General features: G+C 43.8%; 2 protein-coding genes across 7 annotated transcripts in view; one reads left to right on the top strand and one right to left on the bottom strand.

Annotated features, from left to right (window-relative positions):
- Positions 1-17,783: 17,783 nt before the first annotated feature.
- The window catches only part of GAPVD1 (GTPase activating protein and VPS9 domains 1), a 70,746-nt gene continuing 63,587 nt past the window's right edge, over positions 17,784-24,942 (bottom strand). For all 6 annotated transcript variants that reach the window (XM_060100551.1, XM_060100555.1, XM_060100553.1 and 3 more), the window contains 4 exons: positions 24,063-24,276; positions 21,512-21,584; positions 20,041-20,238; positions 17,784-18,088 (listed from right to left, as the gene is read on the bottom strand). In XM_060100551.1, coding sequence (XP_059956534.1) covers positions 17,948-18,088; positions 20,041-20,238; positions 21,512-21,584; positions 24,063-24,276 — 626 coding nt within the window. In that variant the 3' untranslated portion in view covers positions 17,784-17,947. The remainder of the gene's footprint in view (positions 18,089-20,040; positions 20,239-21,511; positions 21,585-24,062; positions 24,277-24,942) is intronic.
- Positions 22,139-22,360, top strand: LOC132492567 (small nuclear ribonucleoprotein G-like). Its single transcript, XM_060102225.1, has one exon. The coding sequence runs from the start codon at positions 22,166-22,168 to the stop codon at positions 22,358-22,360; it is 195 nt and encodes a 64-aa protein (XP_059958208.1). The 5' UTR covers positions 22,139-22,165.

Genomic DNA, 24,942 nt, shown 5'->3' on the forward strand with positions numbered 1-24,942 from the left:
CAGATTCCCCATCTGTAACATGGGGCTCATAATGTTACCCAGCTCACAGGTGAGGGTTCTGTGAGGAGACGTGTAAATCACACAGCTCTGTGCCTGGCACCCGAAAACGGGCCCCAAACTCAAGGCATTCCTGTGACCAATAATACGTTCCCCCTCAGCAGCACTCCCCTGGAGAGTGGGGTGCAAGGACCCCCGCAGTTCTCAGCCCTGTGTCCGGCGAGGTGCTGGAGCCTGACAGAGCTGGGCTCAAGTCCTGCCTTGGTTACTCATTGACTATGTGACTTGGGGCTGCTCTCATCTGTAAAATGGGAATAATAACCTTGTCATTAGGTTGTTATGATAATGGTTATTATTTGCCCCAACAAGGCGGGGGGGCCAAGACAAACCTGGTATATTTGTGTGTCTAGAGCGGGGGACACAGGTGAGTCTTGGGGTCCACCTAGAGCTGTCCTAGTAAAGAGTTCAGTGAAAGGCCCGATTAAGGGGGGCTGGTTGGGGCTTCTGGGTCCAGGAGTCTGACGCCTCCCCCAGAGAGGCCTGAGAGGGGCCTTCACGCCACAGCCTTTGCCACCAATGGTTTGTACCTGTCCTTGTCCACAAGATGTCACCCAAGCAACAGCAAAGCAGGGGCTTCGAAACCGGCCAGTCCAGACATCAACTCAGGGAACAGCAAGGCCTCTCTCACCACCCCCGGAACCTCTGGGATGCCCCTGGGGAAGAACCCATGCTGCCCTGGGTTCAAATCCCAGGATTTCCTACTGAACATGGTACTGTTGCCCCCAGAGGACTCCAGTTTGTAGACCCCACCTGAAATAATAAATAAACAGGGATAATAATTAATCCTACTCCTCCACAGAGTAGGATTAAGCCCTGCCTGCGGAACAAAGAGGATGGGGAGGCAGTGCAAACAGACAGCCACAGGTGGCCTGATTCAGGGCTGCTGCAGCCGGGCTCCACAGGGCACCTGGGATCCTCCATCCCAGCCCCGTGTTTCATAAGGGGTGGGGAGCAGACACCGGACAGGAGACAGTGTGGCACATCCTCGGTCCCCACCTGGCGCCGGGATCTGGACTGCTAAGAGGGGTAGGAACGGCATGACCCCAGCCCCGGCTCCCCGGGGGCAGCCTGCGGCCCCGAGCACAACACAGGACGCAGAAGGAGCCGCCGAGGCCCCGTCAAGGGTCCTGCAGTCTCCAGACCTGCGGGCCGGCTGGAGCTGGACAACCCGGGCATCCTGGGCGGCCAGCCTGACCGCCCCCCACCAGCTCCCCGCCGCCAGGGACTTGGCGCCACTGTGCCCGCACTTCGCTGGGTGCCGCGTTCCTTATCCAGCTCGGGTCTGGGCAGGGACCACCTCGGTGACCCGGCCTCTCCCACCGGCGGTGCGTGGTCCCAGCAGGTCGGCGGCCCGCGGGAGGGGGCCCGGGCTAGACACACGCGCGAGCGGCGGGGAGGGGCTGCCGCGAGGCTGCACCCACCTCCAACTCCCCGGTGGAGATGGAGGGCTTGGGGCGCAGTGTCTTCTTCCCTGAGGACATGAAAAGCTCCCGGCCCCGGACCACATGAAGGTAGGAGAGGGAGAGCCCCTGTCCCGGCAGGGGCCGAACTGGGGAGGAAAAGAGAGTGGAATCCTGGATCCAAGGGCTACTGTCTGGCTTCTCACCCACCCCCGTCTGCAGACATTTGGGGACACCTGCCATTTGGAGTTGGACGTCCCCAAAGAGAGCACAGGCTCCAGAGAGAACACTACGTTGTAGAGAAGTGTAGAGGGGATGAGCCTCCTTGGAGAGAACGGGAAGGATGGCGGCATCTGGGGAGTCTTCCTCCCCAGGGAGCCATTGGAGGCTGGAGGAGAAGGTGGTTAGGGAGAGTGTTGAAACCAGAGGAGTCGGCAAAGGCGGAGGCTCAGAGGCAGGTGCCGACCGGAAAAAAACACACAACATGAGAGTTGTGAGTTAAGTTTTATTTGGGGCAAAATGAGGACCATGGCCCGGGAGACAGCATTTCAGATAGCTCTGAGCAACTGCTCCAAAGATGTAGGGGGGAAGGTCAGTATATATGTGCTTTTGGTGAAGGGGGAGTGCATGCAATCAAGCAGAAGGTTCCTGCCAGTCTCTAGTGAAGGTTACTACTAGTCTTGAGGAGCAGACGTCACCAGGAAGGATTTTAGTGCTTTTCTAGACACGAGGAGATACAAGAACTGGGCTCATAAAATCATCTCCTGAAAACATCTATCTGAAGACCTGCTCTGCCAGTTTTTTCCCAGAGCACAGAGCGCCTCATTCCTTTCAGGTGGTGTTGAAGGTCAGCTGCTGCCGCGGCTCATAATTGGATCCTTGTAGAGGCAGACGGCAAGTGCCAATTTGTAGGTGATGCAGGCAAAGCATGATTTACTTTGGGGTAAAGATGAGAGCTTTGAGGGGTAAGAGTGGAGCTGGAGGGGAAGAAGGGAGAGAGCCATAAGGATGAAAATCCAGATTGGAAACAAAATAGGAAGGAAAAGCTTTTGGGCAGAAGAGGAATCGGATCAGACTTGACTAACTCTAGGAGAAAGGGGTAAGGGGTGGGGGAAGGGAGGCATGGAAACCAGTCAGGGGGTCGTTGTGATAACGGAGGTGAGAAAAAGCTGTGGTAGTGAGCACATTGGAGATGCTTCCTCAGTAGACTCTCCAGGGGGTGTGAGCGATCCAGGGGTTGCGGGCAGTGAGGAACAGGAGAAGCGGGATGGGGTAGGGCACTTAAGGATTGAAATATCCAAATCCAGAAGGGTACCGACAACTAAAAAGTCACTCGCCATCTGGTTTTTGTTTTTTTTTAAATAAATACATAAATAAATTTATTTTAAAAACCCCATCTCCTCCATATCTTTGCCCAAATGTGCTCTCTTCAATGAGTTAGAAGTTCTCCTGACTCCTCATATTTAGATTAATACCACTTTTCTTCTTTTTTTTACTTTTTACTACATATATTTTGCATAGGTTTTAATACATATTATCCATAAACAATATTTGCGTTTTAAATTTTACATAAGTAGCATACTTTTTTTTTTACATCTTTATTGGAGTATAATTGCTTTACAATGGTGTGCTAGTTTCTGCTTTATATCAAGGTGAATCAGTTATACATATACATATGTTCCCGTATCTATTCCCTCTTGTGTCTCCCTCCCTCCCACCCTCCCTATCCCACCCCTCTAGGTGGTCACAAAGCACCGAGCTGATCTCCCTGTGCTATGTGGCTGCTTCCCACTAGCTATCTGTTTTATGTTTGGTAGTGTATATATATACATGCCACTCTCTCGCTTTGTCACAGCTTACCCTTTCCCCTCCCCATATCCTCAAGTCCATTCTCTAGTAGGTCTGTCTTTATTCCTGTCTTTTTTTTTTTTTACATCTTTATTGGAGTATAATTGCTTAACAATAGTGTGTTAGTTTCTGCTTTATAACAAAATTAATCAGTTATACATATACATATGTTCCCATATCCCCTCCCTCTTGCGTCTCCCACCCACCCTCCCTATCCCACTCCTCCAGGCGGTCACAAAGCACCGAGCTGATCTCCTTGTGCTATGCGGCTGCTTCCCACTAGCTATCTACCTTACGTTTGGTACTGTATATATGTCCATGCCTCTCTTTCGCTTTGTCACAGCTTACCCTTCCCCCTCCCCATATCCTCAAGTCCATTCTCTAGTAGGTCTGTGTCTTTATTCCTGTCTTACCCTTATGTTCTTCATGACATTTTTTTTTCTTAAATCCCATATATATGTGTCAGCATACAGTATTTGTCTTTCTCTTTCTGACTTACTTCACTCTGTATGACAGACTCTAGGTCCATCCACCTCATTACAAATAGCTCAATTTCGTTTCTTTTTATGGCTGAGTAATATTCCATTGTATATATGTGCCACATCTTCTTTATCCCTTCATCCAATGATGGACACTTAGGTTGTTTCCATCTCTGGGCTATTGTAAATAGGGCTGCTATGAACATTTTGGTACATGACTCTTTTTGAATTATGGTTTTCTCAGGGTATATGCCCAGTAGTGGGATTGCTGGGTCATATGGTAGTTCTATTTGTAGTTTTTTAAGGAACCTCCATACTGTTCTCCATAGTGGCTGTATCTATTCACATTCCCACCAGCAGTGCAAGAGTGTTCCCTTTTTTCCACACCCTCTCCAGCATTTATTGTTTCTAGATTTTTTGATGATGGGCATTCTGACTGGTCTGAGATGATATCTCATTGTAGTTTTGATTTGCATTTCTCTAATGATTAAAGATGTTGAGCATCCTTTCATATGTTTGTTGGCAGTCTGTATATCTTCTTTGGAGAAATGTCTATTTAGGTCTTCTGCCCATTTTTGGATTGGGTTGTTTGTTTTTTTGTTATTGAGCTGCATGAGCTGCTTATAAATTTTGGAGATTAATCCTTTGTCAGTTGCTTCATTTGCAAATATTTTCTCCCATTCTAAGGGTTGTCTTTTGGTCTTGTTTATGGTTTCCTTTGCTGTGCAAAAGCTTTTAAGTTTCATTAGGTCCCATGTGTTTATTTTTGTCTTTATTTCCATTTCTCTAGGAGGTGGGTCAAAAAGGATCTTGCTGTGATTTATGTCATACAGTGTTCTGCCTATGTTTTCCTCTAAGAGTTTGATAGTGTCTGGCCTTACATTTAGGTCTTTAATCCATTTTGAGCTTATTTTTGTGTATGGTGTTAGGGAGTGATCTAATCTCATACTTTTACATGTCCCTGTCCAGTCTTCCCAGCACCACTTATTGAAGAGACTGTCCTTTCTCCACTGTACATTCCTGCCTCCTTTATCAAAGACAAGGTGACCATATGTGCATGGGTTTATCTCTGGGCTTTCTATCCTGTTCCATTGATCTATCTTTCTGTTTTTGTGCCAGTACCATACTGTCTTGATTACTGTAGCTTTGTAGTATAGTCTGAAGTCAGGGAGCCTGATTCCTCCAGCTCCGTTTTTCGTTCTCAAGATTGCTTTGGCTATTCGGGGTCTTTTGTGTTTCCATACAAATTGTGAAATTTTTTGTTCTAATTCTGTGAAATATGCCAGTGGCAGTTTGATAGGGATTGCATTGAATCTGTAAATTGCTTTGGGTAGTAGAGTCATTTTCACAGTGTTGATTCTTCCAATCCAAGAACATGGTATATCTCTCCATCTATTTGTATCATCTTTAATTTCTTTCATCAGTGTCTTATAATTTTCTGCATACAGGTCTTTTGTCTCCTTAGGTAGGTTTATTCCTAGATATTTTATTCTTTTGGTTGCAGTGGTAAATGGGAGTGTTTTCTTGATTTCACTTTCAAATTTTTCATCATTAGTGTATAGGAATGCCAGACATTTCTGTGCATTAATTTTGTATCCTGCTACTTTACCAAATTCATTGATTAGCTCTAGTAGTTTTCTGGTAGCATCTTTAGGATTCTCTATGTATAGTATGTCATCTGCAAACAGTGACAGCTTTACTTCTTCTTTTCCGATTTGGATTCCTTTTATTTCCTTTTCTTCTCTGATTGCTGTGGCTAAAACTTCCAAAACTATGTTGAATAAGAGTGGTGAGAGTGGGCAACCTTGTCTTGTTCCTGATCTTAGTGGAAGTGGTTTCAGTTTTTCACCATTGAGGACGATGTTGGCTGTGGGTTTGTCATATATGGCCTTTATTATGTTGAGGAAAGTTCCCTCTATGCCTACTTTCTGCAGGTTTTTTATCATAAATGGGTGTTGAATTTTGTCGAAAGCTTTCTCTGCATCTATTGAGATGATCATATGGTTTTTATCCTTTAATTTGTTAATATGGTGTATCACGTTGATTGATTTGTATATATTGAAGAATCCTTGCATTCCTGGAATAAACCCCACTTGATCATGGTGTATGATCCTTTTAATGTGTTGTTGGATTCTGTTTGCTAGTATTTTGTTGAGGATTTTTGCATCTATGTTCATCAGTGATATTGGCCTGTAGTTTTCTTTCTTTGTGACATCCTTGTCTGGTTTTGGTATCAAGGTGATGGTGGCCTCGTAGAATGAGTTTGGGAGTGTTCCTCCCTCTGCTATATTTTGGAAGAGTTTGAGAAGGATAGGTGTTAGCTCTTCTCTAAATGTTTGATAGAATTCACCTGTGAAGCCATCTGGTCCTGGGCTTTTGTTTGTTGGAAGATTTTTTATCACAGTTTCAATTTCAGTGCTTGTGATTGGTCTGTTCATATTTTCTATTTCTTCCTGATTCAGTCTTGGCAGGTTGTGCATTTCTAAGAATTTGTCCATTTCTTCCAGGTTGTCCATTTTATTGGCATAGAGTTGCTTGTAGTAATCTCTCATGATCTTTTGTATTTCTGCAGTGTCAGTTGTTACTTCTCCCTTTTCATTTCTAATTCTATTGATTTGAGTCTTCTCCCTTTTTTTCTTGATGAGTCTGGCTAATGGTTTATCAATTTTGTTTATCTTCTCAAAGAACCAGCTTTTAGTTTTATTGATCTTTGCTATCGTTTCCTTCATTTCTTTTTCATTTATTTCTGATCTGATTTTTTTTTTTCTTTTTGCGGTATGCGGGCCTCTCACTGTTGTGGCCTCTCCCGTTGCGGAGCACAGGCTCCGGATGCGCAGGCCCAGCGGCCATGGCTCACGGGCCCAGCCGCTCCGCGGCATATGGGATCCTCCCAGACCGGGGCACGAACCCGTATCCCCTGCATCGGCAGGCGGACTCTTCACCACTGCGCCACCAGGGAGGCCCTGATCTGATTTTTATGATTTCTTTCCATCTGCTAACTTTGGGGTGTTTTTGTTCTTCTTTTTCTAATTGCTATAGGTGCAAGGTTAGGTTGTTTATTCGAGATGTTTCCTGTTTCTTAAGGTGGGATTGTATTGCTATAAACTTCCCTCTTAGAACTGCTTTTGCTGTATCCCATAGGTTTTGGGTCGTCGTGTCTCCATTGTCATTTGTTTCTAGGTATTTTTTGATTACCTCTTTGATTTCTTCAGTGATCACTTCGTTACTAGGTAGTGTATTGTTTAGCCTCCATGTGTTTGTATTTTTTACAGATCTTTTCCTGTAATTGATGTCTAGTCTCATAGCATTGTGGTCGGAAAAGATACTTGATACAATTTCAATTTTCTTAAATTTACCAAGGCTTGATTTGTGACCCAAGATATGATCTATCCTGGAGAATGTTCCATGAGCACTTGAGAAAAATGTGTATTCTGTTGTTTTTGGATGGAATGTCCTATAAATCTCAATTAAGTCCATCTTGTTTAATGTATCATTTAAAGCTTGTGTTTCCTTAATTTATTTTCATTTTGGATGATCTGTCCATTGGTGAAAGTGGGGTATTAAAGTCCCTTACTATGAATGTGTTACTGTCGATTTCCCCTTTTATGGCTGTTAGTATTTGCCTTATGTATTGAGGTGCTCCTATGTTGGGTGCATAAATATTTACAATTGTTATATCTTCTTCTTGGATCGATCCCTTGATCACTATGTAGTGTCCTTCTTTGTCTCTTCTAGTAGTCTTTATTTTAAAGTCTATTTTGTCTGATATGAGAATTGCTACTCCAGCTTTCTTTTGATTCCCATTTGCATGGAATATCTTTTTCCATCCCCTTACTTTCAGTCTGTATGTGTCTCTAGGTCTGAAGTGGGTCTCTTGTAGACAGCATATGTATGGGTCTTGTTTTTGTATCCATTCAGCCAATCTGTGTCTTTTGGTGGGAGCATTTAGTCCATTTACATTTAAGGTAATTATCGATATGTATGTTCCTATTCCCATTTTCTTAATTGTTTTGGGTTCGTTATTGTAGGTCTTTTCCTTCTGTTGTGTTTCTTGCCTAGAGAAGTTCCTTTAGCATTTGTTGTAAAGCTGGTTTGGTGGTGCTCAACTCTCTCAGCTTTTGCTTGTCTGTAAACGTTTTAATTTCTCCATCAAATCTGAATGAGATCCTTGCTGGGTAGAGTAATCTTGGTTGCAGGTTTTTCTCCTTCATCACTTTAAACATGTCCTGCCAGTCCCTTCTGGCTTGCAGAGTTTCTGCTGAAAGATCAGCTGTTAACCTTATGGGGATTCCCTTGTGTGTTATTTGTTGTTTTTCCCTTGCTGCTTTTAATATGTTTTCTTTGTATTTAATTTTTGACAGTTTGATTAATATGTGTCTTGGTGTATTTCTGCTTGGATTTATCCTGTATGGGACTCTCTGTGCCTCCTGGACTTGACTGACTATTTCCTTTCCCATATTAGCGAAGTTTTCAACTATAATCTCTTCAAATATTTTCTCAGTTCCTTTCTTTTTCTCTTCTTCTTCTGGAACCCCTATAATTCGAATGTTGGTGCGTTTAATGTTGTCCTAGAGGTCTCTGAGACTGTCCTCAGTTCTTTTCATTCTTTTTTCTTTCTTCTGCTCTGCAGTAGTTATTTCCACTATTTTATCTTCCACATCACTTATCTGTTCTTCTGCCTCAGTTATTCTGCTATTTATCCCATCTAGAGTATTTTTCATTTCATTTATTGTGTTTTTAATCGTTGCTTGATTCATCTTTAGTTCTTCTGGGTCCTTGTTAACTGTTTCTTGCATTTTGTCTATTCTATTTCCAAGATTTTGGATCATCTTTACTATCATTATTCTGAATTCTTTTTCAGGTAGACTGCCTATTACCTCTTCATTTGTTAGGTCTGGTGGGTTTTTATCTTGCTCCTTCTCCTGCTGTGTATTTTTCTGTCTTCTCATTTTGCTTATCTTACTGTGTTTGGGGTCTCCTTTTTGCAGGCTGCAGGTTCGTAGTTCCCGTTGTTTTTGGTGTCTGTCCCCAGTGGCTAAGGTTGGTTCAGTGGGTTGTGTAGGCTTCCTGGTGGAGGGGACTAGTGCCTGTGTTCTGGTGGATGAGGCTGGATCTTGTCTTTCTGGTGGGCAGGTCCACATCTGGTGGTGTGTTTTGGGGTGTCTGTGGACTATGTATGATTTTAGGCAGCCTCTCTGCTAATGGGTGGCGTTGTGTTCCTGTCTGGCTAGTTGTTTGGCATAGGGTGTCCAGCACTGTAGCTTGCTGGTCGTTGAGTGAATCTGGGTGCTGGTGTTGAGATGCAGATCTCTGGAAGATTTTCGCCGTTTGATACTATGTGGAGCTGGGAGGTCTCTTGTGGACCAGTGTCCTGAAGTTGGCTCTCCCACCTCAGAGGCACAGCACTGACTCCTGGCTCCTCAATTTGGTATGATTCGTTGTCTATTCATGTATTCCACAGATGCAGGGTACATCAAGTTGATTGTGGAGTTTTAATCCACTGCTTCTGAGGCTGCTGGGAGAGATTTCCCTTTCTCTTCTTTGTTCTCACAGCTCCCGGGTCTTAGCTTTGGATTTGGCCCTGCCTCTCCGTGTAGGTCGCCGGAGGGCGTCTGTTCTTCACTCAGACAGGACAGGGTTAAAGGAGCAGCCGCTTCGGGGACTCTGGCTCACTCAGGCTGGGGGGGAGGGAGGGGCACGGAGTGCGGGGCGAGCCTGCAGCGTCAGAGGCCGGTGTGACGTTGCACCAGCCCGAGGTGCGCTGTGCGTTCTCCCAGGGAAGCCGTCCCTGGATCACGGGACCCCGGCGGTGACGGGCTGCACAGGCTCCCCGGAAGGGGAGCGTGGACAGTGACCTACGATCGCACAGAGGCCTCGCGGCGGCGGCAGCAGCCCTAGTGTCCCACGCCCGTCTCTGGGGTCCGCGCTTTTAGCCGCGGCTCGCACCCGTCTCTGGAGCTCCTTTGAGCAGTGCTCTTAATCCCCTCTCCTCGCGCACCAGGAAACAAAGAGGGAAGAAAAAGTCTCTTGCCTCTTCGGCAAGTCCAGACTTTTTTCCGGACTCCCTCCCGGCTAGCTGTGGCACACTAACCCCCTTCAGGCTGTGTTCACGCCGCCAGCCCCAGTCCTCTCCCTGCGCTCCGACTGAAGCCCGAGCCCCAGCTCCCAGCGCTGCCCATCCCGGTGGCCGAGCAGACAAGCCTCTCGGGCTGGTGAGTGCCGGTTGGCACCGATCCTCTGTGCAGGAATCTCTCTGCTTTGCCCTACCCAGGTACGTGGGGGAGTTTCTTGCCTTTTGGGAGGTCTGAGGTCTTCTGCCAGTGTTCAGTAGGTGTTCTGTAGGAGTTGTTCCACGTGTAGCTGTATTTCTTGTGTATCTTTTATTCCTGTCTTAACCCTAGGTTCTTCATGACATTTTTTTTTCTTAAGTTCCATATATATGTGTTAGCATACGGTATTTGTCTTTCTCTGACTTACTTCACTCTGTATGCCAGAGTCTAGGTCCATCCACCTCATTACAAATAGCTCAATTTCGTTTCTTTTTATGGCTGAGTAATATTCCATTGTATATATGTGCCACATCTTCTTTATCCATTCATCCGATGATGGACACTTAGGTTGTTCTATAATTAGGTCACTAGCCCCTGCAGTCGCTGACCTTCAACACAGCCCTGAAAGGATTTCAGGGTGGAGATCAGGAATGAGGCACTCTGTGCTCTGGGAAAACTGGCAGAACAGGCCTTCAGGTAGTTTCAGGAGAAAAGTTTATGAACCCAATTTCTTGCATTTTCTCATACCTAGAAAAGCACTAAAATCATTGATGGAGACATTCGCTTTTCCTGACTAGCAGCAACCTTCTACCGAGATGTGTGCTTGATTGCACGTACCCCCTCCACCTAAATCAGATATATACTGACCTTGCCCTTACTCTTCAGAGCAGTTCCTCAGAGCTATTTGAGAGCTGTCTCCTTAGTAAGTCCCCAAACAAAACTGGACCCACAGCTCTCATGCTGTTTTTTTTTTTTTTCAGTCAACAACATAAAGGGAAGTTTCACAAACTGTGTCACTGTTTTTATTATTCATGATCACAGCAGCACAGACTTAAGCGCACAAGGGAGCCTTTTAGTTAAAAACAGGTGGAGTGGTTTCTGTGCTCACAGGTGTTTCGTGTGTTCCTGGGATATCTTGAGGCAGATCCAGTGGCTGGGCTCTGTTGGCTGATGTCGGAGAGGAGTGCTACTCCAGGGTTACCCGGCCTGTGTCTTGTCACCCATAATACATCAGTCCTGATGCAAGTTCATTAAGCCAGATTAGAAAGAAGCTTGGTGCCTAAATTTGTGTTCACTGGCTGGAGTCTCAAGTCCCTCCCTGAGTCAGCTCACTGGGCAGCCTCTTCCATCAGGGCTTCCAAACACCCATGGTCCTTCTGGCAACTTCTGCAGTGTCACTGCAGTTTACTACATCCCTCAGTTAAATGCTAGCATGGGAGAAATATTTCAAAACCATATACATGTGTGTGTGCGTATATATATACACACACACACACATACACGTGTGTATATATACACAGGTATACACGTACATATATGCATATATATACATATTCATACATCCATATGTATATGTACATATATACATATATATTCACCAAGACTGGATGTCCAGGATCACTAAGGTAATAAAGCCCAACTCAGAAAAAGCCCTTCAAAGAGGTTTTCACTTGCCTTAGACCTGGTTAGTGGCAGATCTAAGATTAGAACCGTCTTCAGGCCCCTGGACCTGGTGTTACAACCACACACCACTTGAAACCTGTGGCTTTCCAGCAAGTGGCAAGAGTGATCCAGAAAGGGAAAACACTTCTTTAGTCTCACGGGTGTGGCCCAGCTTTGCTGTGGAGGAGGTGTTTCTGGGCATCACTGTGACACTGTGCTAGGAGGATGGCCTTAGCACCGCCCCTTCCTATCGCCTGTTATTTTCTTATGCACGCACCTCCTTCCAGTTTTCCTCCCCACCGGGCTGGCTCACTCCCAGCTTGCTACCCCTAAGCTGCAACAGACTCAGCCTCAACTGTCACCATCACAGCCACAACAAGGAAAACAGGGATTGTTACTGATCAAAAAGTGAGCCGGCAAGAGGGAGGAGTTGGAACCCACCTAGCGACTGAGGGGACCAGAAATAGGAGGGGAAGCTCGCTGCTTACAGGTTCTCTCACTTTCAGCAGGGGGCAGGCCAGGCTGCCCTTTGGGGGCAAAAGTCCACTTGGAGGCCAGAGGCTGCTGGAACCAATGCTGTTATTTTACATGGGACACCACTTATGAATGGAAACTAAACACAACAGAAATGAAACAGCCATGTTAAAAGCTAAAACAATGAGGAAGATTACACAAGTAAGTTTTCATACAGAAATTTGAACACCAGGATTATCAGATGTTTAGCAGTTTGAGGTTTGGGAAAGAAACAGTTTTTACATAACCAGATAGATTATCAGTACAGATAATCCTTAGATTTAAGCAAATTAAAAAAAAAAACTGTCATTAAAGGATATGGACTGGATGCCAGGTCCTTTATCCTTTAAAAGGGACTTCCTCCCTCAGACCCCTTGGGGACGTGGAGCTAAGCCTTTAGGAATTGAACACCTTTTTCACAGATCACAAATTTTAGTGAGCATCAGTCAGAAGGGGAGTTTGCTAGGCATGCAGATTTTTTTCCCAGGCTCTTCTCCCAAAATTGATTCAATGGGCCTGGGGTGGGATAATGAGTTGGCAGTTTATCATCCCCAGGTGGATGGTGCAGGTGGTCCACTGGTCCATACTTAGTGAAATGCTGACTCACAGTGCTCCTTAAAACTTCCGTGAAAATAAGTCACCTGGAGTACTTGTTGAAAGATTCGTGTCTCATCCCCTATGGATTCTGATTTACCAACAAGAGTACCAGGTGATTCTCAACAGTGAAGTCTGGAAAACATTGGTTTCTAGAACTCCCTAGGGCACTTAATAATGGACCCATTTTGGGTGCCACCCCCAAAGTTTATAATTCATTTGGTCAGAGTGAGTCAGATCAGATAGATCCCTTGACTGAATTCACCAGGAATTATTGATATGAAACATCAGCAGTTACGTATATTAACCAACAGCCTTGGTAACAGAAGTTTTGTCAAAACTACAAATTAGGAGGGCTAAGGAGAGCTGAAATGAAATGGTCTATTCTAAAAAATCACACTGGATACTGTTTTTCACAGGAGCATAAAATTTAATGTTTTTGGCCAGCAATATGCTGAATTCCTAGTTAACAGAGATAAGATTACCATGGTTTTCATGTGCACTGTCTAGAGCAGGTTCAATGACTGGGAACTGAGAGTTTTTTCCATTTTAGCAGAAAATGTGGAAGATGTTTCCTGGATCCCCACAACCAGAGATTTTCCAGCCTCTTCGATCAATTTTTTTAAAAGTCTATGTACTGCATTTTGATACCCTAAGAACAAGGAGTAGGATTCTTCTGGAATGAAATGACTGAAGCAAAAGCTTTTCAATGAATACTTAAATCTCTAGGTAGAGGACACATTACAGCCAGGAGGAGCTTCCGACCTGATTTCACCTTCCAGCATCCTGACACGTATTCTAGGCAGCACTGCAGGGAGGCCTAGCTAAACACCATCACTAGCTCTGCATCCTCTGGGAAAAGCTGCAGAGCCAGTTACTTAGAGAGAGTGTTGAGTGGGCACAAATATAACAAGAGTCCAGGTGACATAGGTCATTCCAAGTTGGCAAGAAAAGTTGAATTCTATTTTCAGTTCTAGGCAAGTCACAGTATTAATTTTAATACTGAACAGACTGAATGAAAACTGAGCCCTAATCCAATTTTTAAGTGTTCCCTTCCAAATGAAGTGCAATCGATATGGAGAAAGCGCCTTTCCACCAGCGAGTGGAGTGAGCTTGCCTTTGAGACAAGGGGTCCTTGGCTAACAGAAACTCCCCTCAGCTGAGATAATAAAGGCTTCAGTGACTACCGTGATTAGAACTTCTGCGCTCAGAACTAAGGCTGATGAACAGCTACCAAATACAGGGGTCAGACAGGAACCGGGTTAAAAGAGTAAACGTTCACCATCTCTTTAGTAACGGCTGGATGATTCTAATTCCTTCCTGTACTGCACTTAAAAAATACCCTTAGATGTTCAGATGAAAAAGACAAGTGTGAATTCATGGAGAACATCAGTAACATCTGAGAAGTCAAAGAAATTTTCAGAAACGCTTCTGAATACAAAATAGATGATGGAAACATAAAACCCAATGAATTCAACTGCTCTCCCTTTTTAATCAATTTTACACAATGATATCATACATGAGTAATCACATTAGGAGACAGGATGGGTTTCCTGTACATATACAAGATGGTGCAAGCTCATTAACCGAGGATTATATAAGGTTTTATCAGTTTCAAGAGGAGAGGCAGTACAAAGCTATTTAATACAGGTGAAGCACAAGAATACAGTGGACAAGACAGAACATCAACTCAGCAGAGGTGAATTCTTAAGGCGTGTGGCCCCTGCCCACACTGTCTGCCATTCACCAAGCGTAGAGGACTTCCTCTCTCGTGAAGTTAACCTGCGCTGAGCACAGGCCTGTAGGACACGCGGCTCCGTGGTGACCCCACAGCTCAACCGCACCTACCTTGATGCTGAAGCAAACTGCATCTTCCTTTCTCCAAGTATTCTCAACAGTAATAAAGCTATTCCCGGTCACCCTACTCCTTGGGTAACCTACACTCTAAAATATATTAAATGATTATTAATCTGGCAACATTCTCAAGCATTTTGGCATTCAAAGTAGCTCAAGTATCTCATCACTATTCATCTACTCACAGAAAATTCTTTGAGCTTCAAGACTGTTTCTGATTCCCACCCTCCCGCCCCCCAAAGTATGGCCATTACACATAGAATAAACTTACTAGAGTTAAAAGAACTAAAAAGAGGACAGACTTTTCCTTAAGAAATAAAGCAGGAATGGGGAGGGAAGAGAAAGTCTAGGACACACATAAATGGAGGAAGCTGAGTCCACTAACGTTTCTATCACTGCTACGCAATCCATTAACAATTTAGAGCAAGTGTGTTCCTACTTTCCTTTTTCACACTCAGTCTCATCAGAGAGAGGAAGTGTTACAACCTCACAACATCGACCTTCACTTGGCCCGTGGAATTCCCATGGTAGGAAATGGGGAAACGGTGCCGACTGGCACGCAGTCAGCTACAGCTTCTCGCGGCCAGAACGCGGCCTCCTCTCGGTCTGGTGTGGGTTTTTGTTCTCTCACTTATGCAGCTCAGGAACATGTATGTTGAAAGTCTACGTTAAAGGATTCCAGGACACAACAGGGAAAGAAAAACCATGCATCACATCCACATCTATTTTTGACCCTTCACAAAGCCTAATCCTCTTACAGTGATTTCGTATCTGTATAAAAAAGGCTTTCCTAAGCAGGTTTTTAAAAAGAAAAAGCAGGAGAAATCAGTAACTGTGGCTGAGATTTGACCTAGAGCAAGAAAACAAAATGTTTACTAGATTTAAAAAATAATAATTTTACAAGGACAATCTTCAATCTGTATTTCTATTACTTGTCTCCAGAAGCAGAGTATTAATACAAAATATAAACTGATTTTTCATTACACAATTCCACAAGATTTCAGTGAACATTTAATACCTTTGTAAATTCCATGTAATAATCGGTGGCTACCGAATGGTTTCCTGTATGTGATTTTATACTTTTGCACAATCCTTCATATAAACTATGTACCGGGAGGAAGTGTGATAAGAAACATCTCAAGAACAACTATTCCTCTTTCCTGAAAGAGCAAAATCAAATGACTCCCTATCTCACACCCCACCACTGCCATGCAGTTACCAATTCCTAAACTCAGAAATCAACACTATAATAAATGCTGTCATGAAATTAAAACAGTGATGATCAATGCTGAAGTGGTCCTTACTCCTGACAGGTTTCCAGAGGAAAACAGCTTAGACAGCTGGGCTGTGCTTCTCTGCCACCACGTGCCTCAGGTGTAACTCTGATGCCAAATCCCTGGGGTCCTACCCTCACCACTGTCTCAAGCCCAGTCTCAAGCCCACTGCACAGCCCAATCTCCTGCCGCCACAAGATACAAACCCACCACCCCAAACTCACCACCTTCTCCACCACAGGAAAGAGCCCTGTGCAATGTCCACATCTTCATATTTACTTCCACAGTGACAACATGGACTAGATTTAGTAATCATCATGGGGGAGAGAAATCTCTCCTTGACCTATGAGTTAAATCCCAAAACAATGAATTTCAACTATTCCAAGTCTTCTATTGACTTAACATTTATTGAATCAAATGCTAAACTCCTCCTAGGCCTTAGAAATCGTGAGAGACAGTTTGTCTTGTAAAGTATTTATGATGGGATTTGACTTCTAAGACCTAGACAAGCTTGACAGTTACAGCCCATGAAGCACATGACTCTGTACACAGATTTCTTGATCCAACATTCACAGGACATTCTTTTAGTACTACTTTAATTTTGATCTCCCCCTAAAAGGCAGAAACCACATCCCACACTCCTATGCAACTTGTTATCTCGGCATTTTAGAATAAAGGAACAAGAGGTCGAGGCATAAAGAAAACCCAGCTTCTCTAGGAACAATGGAGCACACAGTTCCTGGAGAGAGGGAGGAGACAGCCTCTGTACTCATCTGCTCAAGGCTGTTGGTCACAGTTCCCTTAAAAATGCCTGGAAATGCTGCCAGCAACAAGAGACTCAAAGTAGGGGACCAAGTTTTATAAAAGAAGCTAAACATGTTTAGGAAACATAAAAAGTGTAACCAGTCAGTAATGACCTATGTATAAGACTTGTGCTTGAAGCTTTGGTGGGCTTCCTTGGCCAGTTTCTCAGACACCAAAACCCATTCCTGATTACTTATCAACATACAATCAAACCAAAATACAGAAACACATACTTTTGTTCAGAAGAGGGAAACAAAGGCACAGAAACCTGTCAAAATAGATTTTTTTCCCGTAAGAATAGTATGGTTGATTAAAATAGTTTATCACTAGTAAAACTTGTATCACTAGAGCGGACAATACAAATTAGTTTTTAATAAAATGACATTCACTGAATTCCTGGTATGTGCATTCAATGTGAATCATCATCAAAAATATATTACAGTTAAAGGTTTGTAAGGAGTTCTGTTTGGGGTTTCTACACTATATTTAGCATTTCAGATGAGAAGTACCACAAGAACGTATTAGATATCTACTGTTCCTTTGTATGTAATGTATGGCAATTAAAGAGTCTTATCTCCTACTGCGGGCTCAAAGACATCCATGATGAGAAATGTTTAAGTGATGTACTCAGTGATTTCTATACCCTTCATCAAAGGCAGCCTGTGCATCAACTTCCACACCTAGAAAGTTCAATAAACTGTATTACACTTTAATAAATACTTCTGTGTATTTGTTCGCCTTCTGCTTTTAAGCTCTGCTTAAATTTTGTCAAGGAAACCATTTCACAAGAGGGTACATGACAACCTACTATCAGCAATATTCCTTGTTTATTAGAATCTGAAGATGTCCATATTACATCAAATATAAATATATATTATATTTACATTTCCTTCTTAGCTTTTCAATTTAGGTGAGTATATTTATAGATAATGCCACTAATGTCACCACTATTATAATCCTCAGTGCAACTGGTATTTTCCTTCCATTAGATGCATATAAGATTAGACAGCACCTTAAAAGAGGTGTACTATTCTCTCTCTCTTTTTTTTTCTTTTAATGAAAAGAAACAATGGGTATCCATAAATGGCAATCTAGGAATTTTCTAGGAGATTCTGTTTTGTTTTTCAGTATTTCAAAATACCTGAAAAATGTGGTCCCTTTTTGCAGTACTAGTCTCTACTTGGGGACAAGAAATTAATGAAATATGCAACTCAGAAAGGAAAAGAGCCCAAAGAAAAGAGAACCTGCTTGTTAGCTCATTAATCTGTTTAGTAAAGATCTGTTTTAAAAGGTCTCAACACTGTACAATATTATACAAAAACAATCTTCAGCCTTCAAAGCAGCTGGTACATTTTCTAAGAGATCCATGTGCCCCCCTAACGGTCTGCTGCCTTGGTGGGCCTTGGTCTTGGTTACTTTCGGTCATCGATAGTCTTAATGAATTCGACTGCTGCTGTGAACTGCATCCACCAATAAGACTCCTCTCCAGACAGACATTTGGCATAAAAGCTACTGATGTACTGAACAGTGGACAGCAAACAGGGTGGATTTGCCTAGAGAAGTGAAAAATAAAAGAGTCAATTACTCAGCTGTATAGCTCTGCAAATACCATTTATGGTAACATCTTCAAATGTTTTTCTGTGGAGAGAGATACCAGGCTTTTTTCCATGTTTCCACTGCAGGGGGCACATGTTCGATCCCTGGTTAGGGAACTAAGATCCCACATCCCACATGCTACACGGGCGCAGCCAAAAAAAAAGAAAAAGAGAGAGAGATACCAGTCTTTTTGAAGATAATCCCCCAAATTCTTTCTGGAACTAATTTGTAAACCCTACTATGCTACTATGAGTAGCAACAGTACTGGAAAGGCTACTCAGGTTCTAATCCTAGCTGAACTATCTAGAGCTTTCTATCCTAACAAAGCACTTGACCTCCCTGGTCCTTAAAGAGGCTGAACTAATCCCAGTGAATGTACTCAACATCCCAGGATTTCAGAATGCTAGATAAGGAAAGAAATGCTGTAGGCAAATTGAGTTATATCTGGTTAGTTAAGTCCAGATAGAATCAGCTGCGGAAAAAAAAAAAAAAAACTAAAAGAGTATGTCCTCTGCTGCAAGAGGTAACACAGAACATTTCCTGCTTTTTCACCTTCATGTGGCGAGAAAGGACACAGGTGTATTAAGTTAGGAGGACAGGCTAAGCCCTGCTCCTTCAAAGGAGCTTAAACTGGCTCTGCGTAGAGACTAAACACATCACCTGTGGAAGAGAGAGGAGCAATGGGCAACAGGAAAAGTTATGAAGGCTGATCACCCGCTGATCCTACAGGTTCTGACTCTGAGCTCAGAGTTCAGGTTGCAGAAATACTGCAAACATTAAGAATTAGTAAGCTATATGCCAGATATACTTTAGACATCAACAGAGGGCTGAGCTGACTGGAACACACAGGTGATGCAGTTATTTGGTGGTTGTGTGCACCCAAACCGTATGGTTCCCCACCCCCCGACCAAAATGTTCAAAATAAACCGTTTAAATGATGAAACTTTGAAGTCAAAAAAGGAAAAGAAATGTCAGTACTTTTAAAAATAATATGGTACAATTACAAAATATGAGGCTAAAACAGGAGAAAGATGATTGGTAAATGTAGTAGTTTATGTGATAAGTACTATGAAGAATTCAGTGAGAAAGAAGATGGTAAAAACATGATAAGGACTTCCCTGGTGGCGCCGTGGTTAAGAATCTGCTTGCCAATGCAGGGGACCCGGGCTCGAGCCCTGGTCCGGGAAGATCCCACATGTCTTGGAGCAACTAAGCCTGCACGCCTATAGCCCGTGCTCCGCAACAAGAGAAGCCACTGCAATGAGAAGCCCGCACCCTGCAACAAAGAGTAGCTCCCGCTCGCCGCAACTAGAGAAAGCACACGTGCAGCAACGAAAACCCAATGCAGCCAAAAACAAATAAATAAATTTACTTAAAACAAACAAACATGATAAAAAGAACTTGCCCTCATTTATTCATTCATTCAGTAATTATCTACTGAGTTCCAACCAAGACCTTCAGGCACTGCTTTAAAAGCTGAAAATGGGGCTTTCCTGGTGGTGCAGTGGTTGAGAGTCCGCCTGCCGATGCAGGGGACACGGGTTCGTGCCCCGGTCCGGGAAGATCCCACATGCCGTGGAGCAGCTGGGCCCGTGAGCCATGGCTGCTGAGCCTGTGCGTCCGGAGCCTGTGCTCCGCAACAGGAGAGGCCACAACACTGAGAGGCCCACGTACCGAAAAAAAAAAAAAAAAAGCTGAAAATGTTCTAGCAATCTAGTCCTCCCCTCCTTTCTTTGGAAAATCCTAACTTCTGGACAGAACAAAACTTGACATTAGATACTTCCTTCTTGGGTGACACAGAGCTTGAAACTTGTAAAAGAGCCAAAGTCTCTAACATCTGGTGACATCTGCACCACCTGACTCAGGACACCAAATAAACTATTCTCACTAACGGTAGTGAGGGACCCACCTTTATCAACACAAAAACCAAAACAGGGACGAAGTCATCAGCTCCTGGGACGGAGTCCTCGTTGGCCAGGCTCAGGAGGTTCATGATCGTGGAGCACATTCTCAGGATGCACTGCACTTTGTCCCGGGGCGTCTTGTAAGCACTTATTGTCCTGATTTCTGACTGTGCAGATGGCCACGGTGCCTCCCGAAGATAAACCTAAGTGAAACAACACAGAGACAGTCAGACAGATCTTGGATCAAACGCCAACTACGTGCAGCGACCAGAGCAACCTCCACATCAGGAGGCCGAAGGGTAAGGTTGTTGCCTTTCCCTTTTTCCAGTAAAACCAAATCGCGATTCCTCCCCTCCTCCCGCTTAGGATTGAAGCTTAACTTTTAAACTTTTAAATTATTTGCTTTCCATTTTAAAATAAAACCACCCAGGGGAATTCCCTGGCAGTCCATTGGTTAGGACTCTGTGCTCTCACTGCCACGGGTCTGGGTTGGATCCCTGGTTGGGGAACTAAGATCCCGCAAGCCCCGGGCGTGGCCCCCCACAAAAATACCACCCAGATATACATTAATAGAGGCATATGATAACACAGAACCTAGAACTCATAAAATTTCAAACAATTATCTTTCTTAAAGAGCTAGAATGGAACTTATCTCTGTATTGTAGCTGATTCCAAAAGCACAAACAAGCTACTTTTAAGATACTTTAAAAATGAATGTGTACCTTTGTTGCAGTAGTTCTAGAAATCGAAGACAATTAAAAACTTGATGCCAATTTATGTTTGGATTTTATTATTATTATTTTTTGGCCACGCCATGCGGCGTGCAGGATTTTAGTTCCCTGACCAGGGATGAACCCGTGCCCCCTGCATTGGGAGCACAGAGTCTTAACCACTGGACTGCCAGGGAAGTCCCCTTAATGTTCGGATTTTAATAAAACAACCAGAAAACTCGTATACCTAAAACGTTCTTATTTTCAGATTTTGTAAGAGCTGTATGACAGATAAAAATGCTAATATCAATAACTAAAAGGTAATTTTGAGGTCACATTCAGATTCAATTCCCTCTCCTGGGCAGCAGTTTTCACACTCTTTGAAGCACCACCGGATCCCTTCTTCACATGGGACTTTCCTGCAGAAACGTGACTATAAAAGCATCAGTGCACAGCACTGCTGCCCCAGGAGGAGCACAGCTACGGACAGGAAGACCCGCCTGCAGGGGCTGGCGTCAGGGCAGGGGCTCCTCCATGCTGGCCCTCCCTCCTCTCCACTACTAAGGTCCCTTCCCATGCCAGGGAATTTTAATCCGTGGAAGGACCTTTGAGAACTTTACAGTTAGACCAAATTGCAGCTAGTGCAAGGGGTGTTGTACAACTTATTACATTCTGCTTCCCTGAAAAACTGGTAACATGCACATGGTACACCAAGCAATTTTTAATTAAATAATACCACCCATACTATATAAACCTGTATTATTACCTCTGGTATCTGAAGAGCTCTGTGATTTGCAGTCACTACTTTAGACAATCTCTGAATATGTTCATGAAGAACTCTGAAAACCCCAAAAAATACATAAGTAAATATATATTTCAGAAAACAAGGTACACCGATAGTCATAATTGATTTTTTTCAAAACATTTAAAACGTTTTAAACTTACGTCTAGATACAGATTACAAATACAGTTGAGACTATCTCTTAGTTATAAGTCCTCTGTCTTGACAAAAAAAAAAATCTCACATTTAGGATCTGCTTAGAAATGCTGAGTGAGCCAAGGGGACGCAGGGAGAAGAGAAGCCCTCCTTTCCCGGACTAGGACAGCATTCCAAGAGAGAAAGCAGAGGAGGCCTTAGCCTAGAAGCTAACTGGACAACTCATTGGTAATAGGCCGAGAGGAAGCAGAGGGGTCAGGGGTCAGAAACCAAAGGTCAGAGATGCTTAGACAAGGGACTCTGAGGCCGCTCCACCTCTCATTTCAGAGATGACAATCTCTTAAAAAGGAGAAGGGGTCAGACGCAAAGCGCCGGGCCTACTGCTGGAGTGAGAGGGACGGCTCGAGGTCCGTCTGGAGGCATCTCTGAGCTCCTCGAGTAGACATCAGGAGCAAAGCTCACCCTCCCAAGTTGAAGAAATTTATGGACAAGAAGTTACCATGGAAATTAAATGGTGGCAGACATGTCCAAGGAACAGTGAGGGGATCTGATCCCTTTATGAATCTTGTGATAGATGAATGTGTGGAGATGGCAACTAGTGGGCAACAGAACAATATTGGAATGGTGGTAATAGGAGGAAATAGTATCATCACGTTAGAAGCCTTGGAACGAGTATGAACAATGGCTGTCTTCACCAGAGAAATCAGCTGCTTCCACACGTCCCCTCTCCACATTTTAGTACGATGAAAATTGGGTCGTGTACATTTTCTTACCGAACTTTTTTGTTAAATAAACTTCTGTAATAGTCAAAAAAAAAAAAAAAAAAAAAAAAAGGAGAAGGATTTGCCTAAGGCCACACAGTGGTTAGGAGCAGGGGCTAAACCCAGCTTTCCTGACTTCGAGTGTTCTTTCCAGAACACAGGATTAACTCTCCACTCTACAAACCCACAGAAACACCACGGAAGAGAGGGCAGGAAGAACCTGCTTCAAAGGTGCTCTTTGCAGTAAGTACAGTTTGAATGTCCCCATTCCTCATCCCACTGTGGAAGCCAAAAACTGGTGCTCTAGAAAGAAAATAGGGCCCATTTGGCAAATGCCACACAGAAACTTGGGGAGGGGTAAAAAGCCTCTGAGACCATGAACAAGCGAGAGAGGCAGGTTGGAATAAGCCTAACCCACCCACAGGAAAGTGAACTTTCTCAAATATACATACAATATTGTAAAATTTCCATGAAAAAAGAAAATCTTACGGAAACAACCAATGCCCCACCCTATTACATGGGCCCTTGAGAGTCGCCCACAGAGAGAGCCAATGTCACTGCTGGGGGGCACGGTGGCCATCTCAACATGCTTGGGGCAGAAACAGCATCATAAAGCTGTGGTCAAGAAAACGCAGAAGGGGAAACAAAAAAGCTAAGTCATCCATAGCCTCATTACCCCAAAATAACCACTGTCATTATTCCAGATTTTTTTTTCAAGATGAATTTTTTTAGGCTTACTTTTAAAAATAGGCTTTATTGAGATATAATTCATATACCAGACAATTCCAGCTATTTTGATTTTCAAATGTGTAACTTTTCATTCCAAACAAATAATAAGCACATATTATAACAGAAGTCATACTCTGTGCTTGATGCCCCGATGGAGTGATGAATAAAAGCATTATGCTCCTGCTCTCACAGAGGGAACAATCCAGTGGGGGATACAGGCATTCATGAAACGATCACACAAACCAGTGGTCAGGAACAGGCGTGGTTCTGCCCCCAAGGGACATCTGGCAATGTCTGGAGACACTCTTGGTCCTCACACCTGGCAGGGTACTGCTGGCCTGTAGCATGTAGAGGCCAGGGATGCTGATAAATGCCCTACAATGCACGGGACAGCCTCCCACTTCAAAGAATTATCTGGCCCAAAATGTCAGTAGTGCCAGCTCGAGAAACCATGCCTCCAACAAATGTAAAACCGCAACTGCGGCAAGTGCTAAAGAAAGGCATCTAGGCCTGGGGGAGCGCTGACAGGGCACTTAACCTAGTCAGAGAGGCCAGGATTCGTTTCCCCGAGCAAGTGATGTCTGAGTCAAGATCTGAAGGGTAAGAGTAGGTAGAAGAAAGAAGGGAAGAACAGCTGAGACAGAGTAAACAGCAGTGCCTTCCACCAAGGCCGTACCAATCTATACACCCTCCAGCCTGATTCCCCACACCTCTGAAAACGGAGCATTGTCATTCTTTCTGATAACTCTGAGAGGTGAAAAAAGGTAACGTGTATTTTTTCCTTTACTACTCAGATACTAAGTCTCACGTAGAGCTTGTCTAAAATAATGGGGTTGGCTGGCATATTCCTACTTAGTCCCACACAGGCCGTTACACTTAGAAGCACTCACTGGTCACGGAGTATGTCCCCGTCCTGATTAGGGTAGAAGGCAAGTTTGAAGATCCGATTCATCACGCTTCGCTCGATGGCGAGCTGGGCGTCCTGAAGCTGCTCCTCACTCGCGTTCTGCCATATGACATCCTGGGCCATGGCGCCATAAAGGAACTGCAGAAAATCTTCCACCTGAGCAGTTTTATCATCAGCTGCCGTGAGTTTCTGAAAGTCTCCAATGCAAAATAATAATGTTTAAAAGACGGTATTCGAATAATTTCAAATAGGAAATTATTAGGTTTTTTTTTTTTTTTTTTTTTTTTTTTTTTTTTGCGGTACGCGGGTCTCTCACTGTTGTGGCCTCTCCCGTTGCGGAGCACAGGCTCCGGACGCGCAGGCCCAGAGGCCATGGCTCACGGGCCCAGCCGCTCCGCAGCATGTGGGATCTTCCCGGACCAGGGCACGAACCCGCGTCCCCTGCATCGGCAGGCGGACTCTCAACCACTGCGCCACCAGGGAAGCCCTAGAATTCATTTTAACCCACTAGCTATGCAGATACTCATGCTCTTAAAGCCAAAAGTATCTGGGCATGGTTTATTTTGGGGGAAAATGTAGCCAAATCATTAAAAACAGGAGAACGGTAAGAAATATGTAGAAGTTTAAGAACAAGAGGTTTGTTACAAAAAGATAAGCTTTGTTTTTGAAAAAAAATTTTTAAAAAGAGAAAAATTGTGTGGATCCCAAACTTTGTAATTCTCCCAACTTTTTAATAAACTATAGATATTCAATCCAGGATAAACATGGAATTTACTGGTTTGACATCAAGGTTTAATAACTAAGAAATAATTGCTAATTTAAGGAACTGCTCTTAGACAGGTAGTTACTCAAAAAAGCAGCAA

The sequence above is a fragment of the Mesoplodon densirostris genome, chromosome 6 (genome assembly GCF_025265405.1).
Source record: "Mesoplodon densirostris isolate mMesDen1 chromosome 6, mMesDen1 primary haplotype, whole genome shotgun sequence".
Lineage (NCBI taxonomy): Eukaryota > Metazoa > Chordata > Mammalia > Artiodactyla > Ziphiidae > Mesoplodon > Mesoplodon densirostris.

Excerpts from the sequence above, each read along its gene's own strand:
- LOC132492567 (XM_060102225.1), top strand. The coding sequence starts at position 22,166 with ATGGACAAGAAGTTACCATGGAAATTAAATGGTGGCAGACATGTCCAA.